Genomic DNA, 12023 nt, shown 5'->3' with positions numbered 1-12023 from the left:
AATGAAGGAATCTTTGGTAGCAATGTCTTGAAATTACTTTGCAGTTATTGTCACTTTCACAAAATTCAGTTGTGCTTATAAGAGCAGATTGGTGTTCTGTGAAGTTCTATGTTAAACGCATTCCTATGAAGAATCTTAATTCCCTAAAATAACTTGAGCAACTACGCTAGTTTTATCAAGGCTCTTTTTTTTTTTTTTTTTTTTTTTTTTCTCTCTCTCTTTGGTGGTGCTAGGGAGAAGAGGGCAGGTCTCTGGAGTAAAGTGGAGGGACTCTCATGTTTGTCAAGCCTTTGGGCTAGGGACTTGAAGTTAGGCGTCACTTGTTCCAAGTGTTTTAATCTCTAATTTTTGCTTTTCTGTCTTTCTCCCAGTAAAATCTGAGAAAGTTTTATTTTACTGTTGGATGGGAGACACTTGAAAAAGAACAAACATGAGCTCCCCTGCTTGGCTGTGTTGATCTCTATCAAGTGAATCAGTGGCTTCCGCAGCCAAGTATGGATTCTTTCCTGTAGTGGGGTTTGTGATGCAGTCTTGCGAGACCATGTATGAACTCATAGTGTTGGAATAAAGTCAATGAGTGTAGTTTACTGAAAATGGAGCTATGACTTCCACAGCTGAGCTCAAGGCTACAGTCTGAGATGTGTGAAATAAAATTATTGATGCCTTCCTGCGTGCTGTGAAGATTGTACTAACTTTGAGGTATCTGGCTGATCTTACCTGGAGATAGGGATTGTTCGGCTGTGTGCCTTGTGCCTGCAAAGTGGAGGTGGAGTGTGCTTGTGGTTGCCTTAGTGTCAGGGAAATACCCCAGGTGGGAGGCTGTCGCTGCAGCCTGTGGTACCTGGTGACAAACAATTGCACAAGGGGCTGAGGGGAGTGTTTCCACCTGGACCAGTCTTAGGAAGATCAAAAGTTGCCGTGGGTCTTAGCTCACTGCTGCTTGCCAAAAATGAAGGCATCTTGAGGATTTTAATGCAAGAAGAATGCCCCGTTCTCCATCTTGCTGCAGTCCCATGCCCGTGGTCCTTTGGCATCAGGAAGACAATGTTTCTTCTTGTCGGAAGGTGCTGGTTGGCCTCTCGGGCTCCTCCTGCGAGAGTCACAATGGCAGCAACAGCTTTTGTTTGGTCTCCAAGGAGGGTGTCTGTGAACAGGGGGTTGTCCTTAACCCAGGACTGAAGAAATGGGCTGTTGCTCCTCCTCCAGCCAGACTGTGTGAAATACTAGCAAAATGTCAGGAGGTTATGATGGGCAAGGAGCAATATGGTATCCTGTCTTCTGAATATCTTGTTCGCTGGCATACTGGCCACAGCAGCCGGTGGTGGTTTTACCATTCAGGAATAATTTCTATATTTTCTGTCACATAAATATTTTCTTAAAAGCACCTCGCCCATCATTGTATCCAGCTGGAGTCGGAAGATAGTTATGACCTGGTACCATTGGGTGATCATGGTGGGCAGCAACTCTTCAGCCTTGGTTGTGACAGCCCCTTTAGCAAAGCATCTCCTGCACGCTCGGCTCTGAGGAGCTGCCCTCTGGTGTGGGCATAGCAAACAGTCCAAAGGGGGACAAAGATGTTGGCCTAAAGAGAGGGAGGAAGGAAGGGAGAAAGTCAGAGTCCTAAAAAGAGAATAAAGACAAGGGGGTCAGTCTGAAGAAGAATAAGGAGTAGGAAAAGCAGACAAGGTTTTCAAAGGTGAAAATCAAGTAAGAGAGAAAAAGACAGGCATGGGCATGAGAGAAGGAGCTGTAGAGCCCTGTGATACTTGGTGTGTGATACTGAGGGAGTCCTGTGAGTTTGGTGGTTTTCTTGGTGTCTGGACTGAGGATCTCCTGGAAGTAGGATGTGAAAAATTGTGCCGTTTGGTGTAGTCACTAAACTTGAGAGTAAAAAAAAAAAAAAAAAAGATACTGGCTTTCAGTATAAATTTGTTCTTAATAAGTTGTTCTACAAAGAAACCTACCTTTTTGCTCCAAAAACTTCTTAAGGACTGGCCAGTTGTGAGGTAAAAATGAAGCTGATTGGAACTTTGGAACAAGTATTTAATTCTGCTACAAATTCAACACGGCTGGTATAAAGTCACTGTATTGTATCTCATCACAGTTACAAAACAGGAGATACGTGCTTTTTTTCTTGAATTAGTTCATCAGCAAAACTCACGTTAACTTAAACTTGTAGCTTTTAAACATGAAAACTCTGCAAACCGAAGCGGTGTTCTTAATTTTGTGACAACAGGCCCCTGTGTTGGCAATGTATAAAATCTGTCCTTTGCTTCTTTGGATAGCCGTGTTACAAAATGGCTGTGGATGTCAAAATGCTTCTTAAGATGAGTTTCTATTGTATTGAGTTGTAAGTGAAGCAGGGATATAACACATTTGTTGTTATAAGGAAAAATTGCTAAACTATATGCCCTGGATATTTTTGGCAGTATCTTGTCACAGACTTGGAATTTAAACTATGATGATACTGATGATATATTTGGAAATAAAATTTCATGACATCTGTTCTTAACCATAGGAGTAGAGACCACATCCTGGTTAAACATCATATGACTGATTTAATTTTTACAAGTGACTACTTAATAGCAATTTCTAAATACTTTTCCATGATGGTGTGCAATGCAATAGCTGTTTCCTGGTTAAGTTTGTGGGTTACATGCACTGTTTCTTGGTTATGCTTCTGTTAATTCAGGATTAGGGGATGGGTAAAGCAGAGGGGGTGCTTATCTGCCAAGTGGAAAAGCAAATATGCTCTCATACTTTCTTCTGATTAGGAAGTCAATTCCAAGTTTCTATCAAAAATAAGTTCGAGCAACTGCAAGGCAGGGAGTAGTTATTAGCCTGGGAAGTGAGATAAGCCTGGATTTCCAGTTATGTTCCAATTCTGTTTCTCAGGATCCACTTTATTCTCAGAGACCCTGCAAGTGTTGCAATTCCTGACAGTGCAACCTGAAAGCAGTCCCCTTCCAGCCAGGCTAGAAGATTGCCTACACATCTGCCTTCACCCTAAATGGTCTCTCTTCTAATAAACTCCATTTTCCTTATAGCCCTGTCCCAGGTCGCTGTGCTATATGATTAGGAGGGGTGTAGGTCTCACAATTTGAGGGACATCTTTGAACTTCATCATTTTTGTTAACGTGCTAATGCGGGATCCACAGGCATAGTCAGTATATAACCCCTTTCCCCTTTACATCTCTTCTCAAATTGTTAGAAGAAGTGGATGAGACACAAAGACAATTGCTGTGCAGTAGTGACGGCATGGTAGGTAGTTTTTCTCTCTTGAGCTGAGGACAGGACTTTGAGCTTTCGCTAGGTGATTTTACTTCTGTGTATGTGTGTGTAACAACTCTTAAGTGATTCTCTCAGGTAATAAAACTGTTAATACGGTTTGGTTATACATCATATTGTCCCTATTTATATGGTACAGAATGTAGAACAGTATCTATTAATACATAGGTTTAAAGGCATAAAGAAACAACTAATCATGAATACATTTGCTGTTACTGAAACGAGTCAGAATTTTGCACTTGGTACAGTTGAAATGGAATAAAATCTTGAAAATACTGTGTTAGGTAAGCACTGTCTGGTAGAAATAAACATGGCAGGGCAAATAAAATCTCAGTTTTCTGAATTTGAAGATTAATGTTTAATTTTTTAAAAACAGATTTTTGTTGTGAAAGATTGCATCTTCTTAGATTCTGGTCACTGAATAGAAATTCAGATTGCAAAATTTCTGTAGTGTGTTATCTGATGATACTGCCAAAGTCGGTCTTGAAAGTATACCGAGATTTGGTTAAATATGTTTAGATTACAGAAATGAGTTGGTTTTGTTAAGAGTTCAGGGAGGAAATGGTATTTCAGTGTTGGAGCCTGCAGAGGTTGCATTTGGGGGGGGGGGTGTGAGTTGGTTTTCCTCTTGTCAGGAAGAAGAAAGAAATTCACTGAGAGAGATCAGAAATTGTTATCTAATCATTTGACTCGAGAAGGAGGAGTTTACAGAAAGCTTCCCACCCAGTATCACAAGGTTTGTAGCAATATATATACATACATTTGGTAGCACTTCTTGACCATTAGGATCTGACTTTGATGTATACTGTTGTATGCTTACCTGTCTGCCATTTTATCTTTTAAATTGAATGCAGAGAAGATTATTAGTCACAAATAACATTGGCAAACTTAGGGGGAAGTTTCCCATTGAGCTAAGCCAACCTAATGGCTCATTACTGCTGAAAAGTGATCGAGCTCCCCTTGCTTCACTGGTGGCGTAACTCTTCCATCTCATGTAGCATCAGCTCTGTCTTGCTAACCTCACTTGCCATAAGCCGTTAATAAAATCTGTGAAGGTACTAGAGATGGAGACACTCTCTTTCAAGTAGCTGTTGTTCTTTCTGCCAAAAGTTAGTGTTTACATCAGTACCTAGGCTTACTGGGCAGGGGATGGTACTGCAACGTGGGAAGTGGATCAGGCTGAAATGTTTTCCTTTTTTTTTTTTTTGTTTTTTTTTGTTTTTCAAGTTTCTTACACATCTGATGAAAAAGTACGGTTAAAAAATAGAAAAATGGTACTTCAGAGACTGTCATTGCAAAAAAAAAAAAGTAATTCTGCATTACAGTTTACTTTAGTATTTAGTTGCAGTCTGTCTTTAATTTTTTTTTTCTCTCTTGTCTAACATTTTAGTGTCATTTCCACAGCACCGAGGAATATTTTGTTTCTCATCTTCAACACTATCTCTTAATACTATGGGCTTTTCTTGCATACTGTGGAGTGTATGCATGCTTTTTAACATAGCTTTACCCTCTTCCTGCATTGGGAAAGCAAATTCAGGTTAAAGGGAGTTAGTAATCTGTTGAGCATTCTGAAATCTCTGTGTGAGGTTAATGAGTAAGGATGCAATGCGAACATGGGGAAGGGCTAGCTAGGGTCTGCGGACAGAGGTTGGTCCTGTTCAGCAACAGCCAAAATGCTGCTTTGCTGGGTAGTTTTCTAGTTTTTGTAGGCAATTATTAGCAGGTCTTTTTTGTTTTGGGTTGTTTGGGGTTTTTTTTGGTTTGGTGGGTTTTTTTTTTTTTTTTCCCCTTGCTCAGTGAGTTAGCTGTCAGTTAGGAGGAGCTCTCTTCAATAGAAGTGCCGAGGTATTTCACTGTTGCTTAAAGTAGCACAGTTATTTTTGACGATTGATTTATATGAATTAGGAGCGATTATTTTTACTATTGTTCTGTGGTTTTATGTGTTTGTGCTGGTTTGCCAACTGCAATAAATGTCCATGTGTGTTTACTGATTCTTGTAAAATACTTTCTACACAGCCAACTGGAAAAAGGACGGTAAGTTGTTAGTTTGAGGGGCTCCGTAACATGCTGAACAGTGTTTAGTTGTCCTCTGACTTCCATATGAATTCCCCACTGCGAGTCTTCATGTGCCACAGACACCATTGAGTGCAGATTTCAGCAAGTGGTGCTTATCGTGGGGATAGTCCTTGAAGTTGGCACAGTGACAGCAAAACGATGGCAGCTGCTGCATTCAAGTACCCTGAGAATTGCGTGTGGCTGTGGAGGAGCCACAGGTAAAATAATGGCAGCTCAGCATCAGCGATACCCGTCACGCCTGGGACAAGGAAGGACTTGAAGTTCCCCTCCCCCTCCTGGCAAGCGGTGATCTTTGCTCATCTTCTGCATCCTAAAATGTAGTAGCATTTACATCTTTACTAGCATGGTGGACAACCTGGGGTGGCCACCAGCTGAAGGGTGCCAGTGGGAAGTGTGGATGCTGGTCTATCAGTTGTGCAAGATTTCAGTGCCCTGTATCTTAGATGCCTCCTGGAATTCAAGGAGGACATCAGTGTGAGTTTGCTCAGCTGCAATGTACATAGTAACTAATGGTGATCTCGGGCAACCACCCACTACTGGAGAGGTGAGGCCAGGAGATGCCTTTCTTTTGGGTCTGTCTTTCCCTCTTCTTTTCTCCTGCTCTGTTCTCACATGGTAATAATAAAGTCCTTAAAAGCTCCAACGTGGGTGCCACATTTGGGTCTCATAGCTATTATGGACATAATAAGGGTCTCTGTTATGTCTAATAGACATAATGGGATGGTGTCTAACCAAGTGGTCACTAAGAAAATCTCTGTGAAGGTAAGCTGTGAAAAAGTCAGACCAGGCTTTCCTATGTCTCCCAGATCACGTGCCAGAAGAGCTAAAGCAGGATCTTGCGTGTTGTGAGAAAACCCCATTCACCACAGACATCTCGAAAGTGACCATCTTGAGGTCTCCTCATTCCATCTTGAGATGTTGCACAACTGGAGACGTTGGTTTTACCTTATTGGGCAAAGCCGTGGTTTGGTTTGTTTTGAGCCTCTGAGATGCGGGCTCTGGGTGGACTGGTCACTGTTTTGGCATCCCCAGCAGTGGAATGCATATGTGGATGATGAGATCGCTCAGAGGAAGAGGAGAATTTACTGACATCCTTACCCGCATTCCAGGGCTTGCCTTTCATCTCCGCCACCTTGCCGCTTGAAAGAGAGAGGGTAATTAATGTTCCACCACTTGTAGGGACAAAGCTCGAGGGGCTCCTGCCACTTGCATCCCTTGTCTGTGCTGTGAATTCCAGAGTTTGGGTATACGAGGTACCTGCACAGCCATAATGAAGCAGATGATACAGCTAAGGAACGTTTCAGTGGTTTGGTACTCAGGCTAAGGATGTGGGTTAGGGTTTCTTTGTTTGTTTGTTTTTGTCTACAGTATTCAAGAATTTGCATTCATGTTATATGGTTTGTCCATGCCAGTGGAATATAAATGACAAATGCATTAGATCATCAACAGTCATTGACATCGTAGCGGCAAAATGTTGATTTATATGACCTAAGGAAAGAACCTAAGTTTTGTTGGTTTTGGTTTTTTTTTTTTTTTCCCCCCTGCTTCTTGGGGGAGGGGAGAGAGAAATTTAATCAAACTTAGAAGACCCCCTTGGATGACAGCAATCAAGTCTAATCAGATGACAGTATTCATGTCAAGCCTGTTAATTTGGTGTCTTACCATTTTATTTGTTTAAAAGAGATTGCTTGACTTGTAAGCATCTGCTTAAAAACAATTACAATTTTATGGAGTGTTGTTTATTAAATATAGGGGACTCATTGTTCATTTGTTTCTCAAGAGCAGTGATGCTTTATCGTGTTCGTTCTGAAGTGCCATGTTCAGTGCGTCTGGTTTCTTTATATGCCATTTTAAGAATCATCTGTTGATCAAGCTGTCTGTGTGTGTGTAAGTATGTGCTATGTAGATAACTGACCTAATTATACAGATAAAATTGAAGTTCTTGAAAGTGGTTATTTTGATAACTGCCGGTATTAAAAATTGGATACATCAGAGTTCCTTAGTCTTATTTAAAGTTCAAACACGTTAAACAGTTTTTTTAAAAATCAACTTTTATTTGTTCTAAAAATATAAATAAGTCATAGATACCATCTCTGAAGTATTTTAAAAGTATAAGTTACACAACAGTTTTTCTGGCTTCTGAAAATAGTTTTTGGTTGAATACAGGTTAAATAAGTTGATATTCTGTAGTACCATTAGAAATGAAATAAAATAGGTCCTTTGTTTAAATTATTTCTAAATATTGAAAATATAAATAGGAAACACTAGAAACAAATAAATACTTTAAATAGAATAAATAGGTTCCTAGAAGGAAATGAGAATATATAAAAATGCAAACCATTGTTACTATTCCTGGTTCTTAAAACAGAACAACACTGTCATCTGCCACATGACAGATTTGTAACAGAGGATTGTGCCTGAATTAAAACATTCAGACACTGAAACTCCTGTTATTTTTCAAATAGCGAACAGCCCTCACGGTTTTCTCCATAAATGAAGTAAAGTCTCGGAGGATGAGGTGGGTGGTGATTTTCTCTATCCAGGTCTTATCGGACTTCAGCTTTGCGCGGAGGGATCGCTGGGTTGCTGAGTCTGGGATGATCACTTCATCGGGGTTTATCACCTGTGGAAAAAGACAATATTGAGGTGCCCTGGTTAAAACATTGTAACTGAGCTTGTTGGAGAGCATCAGTTTATATGTAGAATATATTCCTGACCAGCTGTGTGTCTGCTGTTTCTGTATTGCTGCCGACAGCCCTCCCTGGGATCTGTGCTTCCCCACGGCCCCGCTTCTGCGGTGGGCTTTGAGGCACCTTGACACCTGCTACAACTACTGCAGAAGAATCAAAGGGTCTCGTCTGATCTATACCATTTTTTCTGGTTCGAGCGCAACGTCTGGCGTCGCGGTCCAACGTGCCGCACTGAGCGGATGAATACGCCTCACCTGCTACCTGCTGACCGCGTGGTTGGGAAGATGCTGAACATGATCCGTCCTAACCTGTACTGGCTGCTACATCCTGAGTCAGAAGCTAATTAGATGATGTTGGAGTACTCTCGCATTTTGTAGTACAGTAGCAGTTTCTAGACGTCAAACTTGTTTAGCTGCTTAATTCTTACTTTCCAGGCATTCATGCACGTGGGAAGCTGTCACCAGCTTTCACTGTTGCGTGGGATCCGAACAGCAAGATGAGTAAAAGGAGCTATGTGCCTAATGCTGACTGACAGCGCTGGCACCCGGTGCCTAAATGCCTTTTAAGAATTTGTCCCGTGAAGTGGATAAGAAGCTTCTGAAAATGGGAGTTGCTCACCCAAATCGTGGAGCTGCTTTAGCTGATTTGTGGTCTAGAAGTCTAACAGTAAAGTATCTGCTTCATCCTGAGTTTAGGATCTCTCCTACCCTTTAACAAGTGACAAAAGCACGTGCACCTCCTTCTGGAACATCTTTTTTGTGAAATTCAGTAAGATATGAATAGTTTTTCTGTCCAGGCTACTTGGACGTGGATTCTGATCACACACCCAGTTACTGGTATATCCGCCTCCTTGTTGCACGCTGTAAAAGTTTGTATCTGGATATCCAGAGAGGTATCGTGCTGATGGATCTACGTGAGCACAAGTGACAGATTCTGACCTTGCTCTCCTTGCCTTAAACAGCAGATAGACTCCTCTCATAAAGAAAAAATTCCAACCTGGAGATCAAGTCTCCTCTCTTTCTCAAAAACTCTGTAGTTTCTACAAGTACAGGTTTTGCTTTTCATCACTGTGTTTAATTCTGCCTGTTCCAATTACCTCAATCCTACTAATTTGCCAAAAAAGCTGGTCTCCCCTAGTTATGAAACAAACTTTCTGTGAACTAATAGATCAAGTCGGCGGCCAGTAGTCAGTTGCTGTCTTATGACAGGACTATTCTTCTTAGCTAGCACAGTGTGAAAAAAGCAGTTCAGCTCCCTTTCACTTGAAGAATGTTGGACATAAATAAATATGTTAGGAAAGGTATGGCAAACACACAATGGGCTTTTCAGACACCAAAAAAAAAGTGCCTTGAAGGAAATAATGCCCAGAGATTTCTGCAGTCCTTACCTGGGTGGTTCTTACTCAGGCGAGTATTTTCCCTGATGACAAAGGAAGTATTCATGTTAAGGGTTATTAATGTGAGTAAGAACTGCAGGAATGAAGTGAATTTTTGAAGTGTCATCTTTCAAAGCTCTCCAAAACATAGAAAATGACTGTTAGAAATGAATAGCATTTAGTTTACCGAATCAAAAAAGAACTGGGTATTTGTAAAGAAGGAAGATTTTTTTTTTTTTTTCCCATGATGATTGCAAGGAAAATGTGTGCTTTTCAATAGGCAGCACCTTTTATTCAGTCAAGCTTTAACTTGTGTTCTGAATTTCACTGTCTTCCTTGCTTTTAAAGCTACTGATATCTCAATATACCATACAGCTTGGCTTAAAAGTTTGGTTTGGAGAGTTTTAAAGATTAATAATATTGTAAAAATGCATTTGCCTTTATTTATGTGGGTTTTTTAAAAAAGTTACTTCTTTCTACTTCTCAGGAAGTTGCATTATTAGAAGGCTGGGACTGAACTGCAGTTCTACAATTAGGGACAAGCGCCCTGAGAAATCTTATTTCTATCAGCCAGGCAGCATTAGTATATTTGTTCTTAAAACAATATGACGCATTTAATTGTTGGTTTGGAAATTAGAAATAACGATAGGAAGTAGGAAGAAGGGTTGTTTCTTAAAGAGAAACGAAAACAAAATGTTGTAAAACCTGTAAGTTAGTCATAAGGTTAAGTATCTGAGCATAAGGAACCATCACCTGTTTCTGAAGAGAGAAATGAAAGCGGGAAGTGTTCAACTTCACATAGCATCCCCTTTCTCTGACTACACATCAGCGTGTCTGATGGCTAAGCCATCACAATTACCCGAGTGAATTTAAAACCAACTCACCATCTGTCTTAAGGTATGTGCCAGGTGCTGTGTACTATAGTACAGCGATTCCATGTTTTGCTTTTCGCTAGTAAAAGTTTCTTGGACGTATTCGAGGTACGTCTGAAATGTATAAAGCCCGCTGGAGATTTTCCTCAGGCATTTATCCTGAAATGAGAGAAAGGTGAGAAAGTCACTTAGAGCTGGGGCATGGCCCGAGGGCAGGATTGCGCGCACGGCGCAGGTGAGTGGGTGATGCTTATATAGAGAGCGGAGGTCTGCGCCACGCCACGGCCCGCTGGAGCCGGCAGAAATCTTTAGGTCGACTTCTGCGGTTTTTTCGAGCGGGTTGCCCCGGGTACATAGGGTTAGACCAGAAAGGAGAGCGGTTCCTTGCCTCGTCGAAGCCGGCGAGCAGACACCCATCTTCCTCCGTCACCTTGGGCAGGTTGAGGTCGTTCTGGAGGAGCATTTCCATGCTGTTCTCGCAGACGGTAAACTTCTCGCACATCTGGGGAGAGACGCCAAGAGGTTTCGTCGCACCTTGGCCGGAGGCAGCCGCCTTCCCCCCCCCCACCCCCCACCCCCCCCGGCCCGGCTGTCTGCGACCCCCGGCCCGCCCCGTACCCACCTCCTCCTGCAGCTGGGCCGCCCGGGCGTGCAGCAGCCGGGCCAGCCGCACGCAGTCGGGCAGCGCTGCCCGCCGCGCCGCCGCCGCCGGCTCCTCCAGCTCGGCCTCCCCCGAGGAGTCGGCGGCCAGCAGCGGGGCGGCGGCGGCCGGCGACAGCAGCAGCAGGAGGAGCGGCAGGGCGGCGCGGAGGGCGGGCGGCCGGCGGCGGCGGCCGGCGCGGTCACACTCGCAGCCCCGGGGAAACTTCATGGTGCGGCTCTTCGGCTGCGGCCCCGGGCCCTTCTCCTCGCTGCGGCTGGCGGGTTGAATGAGCTCCGGGCATCCCTGAACGTGTATTTATCGAGGGGGCTTCGAGATTATTCATGGCTCGGGAAAATCCGGCATGAGAACACGGGGGTGTGTGCGCGGCGCTCGCTGCTCGCCGCGTCCGAGTGCGCTGCGGGATTGTGAAACGGGCCCGCGGGGGCCAGCCGAGAGCGGCCGGCCCGGGAGCATGAAGTCATCGTGCTCCTGCACCGTAACTCCTTGAGGGCCGGGCTAACCCCCCCCACACCCCCCCGCCCCGCCGCTGCCGCCTCACCTGGCCCGCCGGGACCGGCACCGGCACCGGGACCGGGACCTCCGGTCCCGGTCCCGGTGCCGGTGCCGGTCCCGGGGCCAGAGCTGGAGCCTGCCTCTGGGCCGGCCAGCTCCAGCCACGCAGAAAGTCTTGGAAACCATACCTACCTACCTACCTCTGTACATACATACTTGATATATTTTCTACATTTTCATATATTTTAATATTTCAACCTGCTTTATAAATCATAGAATCATAGAATGCTTTGGGTTGGAAGGAACCTTGAGAGATCATCGAGCCCCCCCCTCCCCCCCCCCCCCGCAGTAAGCAGAGATTGAACCTGTGAACTTGGCGTTATTAGCACCACGCTCTAACCAACTGCGCTAATGTTGTATGTATGTTTATCTCTACGTTTTTAGCCTTTTTTCTTATTTACGTACGTGGAACTAAAGGCACATGTTTCGGTGCTGCCTGTGTCGTAAGCGGCCTCGCTCCCTGTGAGCTACGTATGGGTAGGATGAAATGCATCACCTTCACGCGC

The 12023-nt window shown here is 43.7% G+C and overlaps 2 protein-coding genes across 2 annotated transcripts in view; both read right to left on the bottom strand.

Annotated features, from left to right (window-relative positions):
- NUP42 (nucleoporin 42) overlaps positions 1–12023 on the bottom strand; it is a 223017-nt gene that overhangs the window by 152122 nt on the left and 58872 nt on the right. The window lies entirely within an intron of this gene.
- On the bottom strand, positions 7796–11172 carry IL6 (interleukin 6). The gene is made up of 4 exons (XM_075705990.1): positions 10924–11172; positions 10690–10803; positions 10314–10460; positions 7796–7987 (listed from the first exon to the last, which is right to left on the bottom strand). Exons 1-4 carry the CDS (start codon positions 11170–11172, stop codon positions 7796–7798), a joined length of 702 nt encoding a protein of 233 aa, XP_075562105.1.

The sequence above is a fragment of the Pelecanus crispus genome, chromosome 2 (assembly GCF_030463565.1).
Source record: "Pelecanus crispus isolate bPelCri1 chromosome 2, bPelCri1.pri, whole genome shotgun sequence".
Classification (NCBI taxonomy): Eukaryota; Metazoa; Chordata; class Aves; order Pelecaniformes; family Pelecanidae; genus Pelecanus; species Pelecanus crispus.
This window is presented reverse-complemented; position numbering and strand designations above follow the sequence as displayed.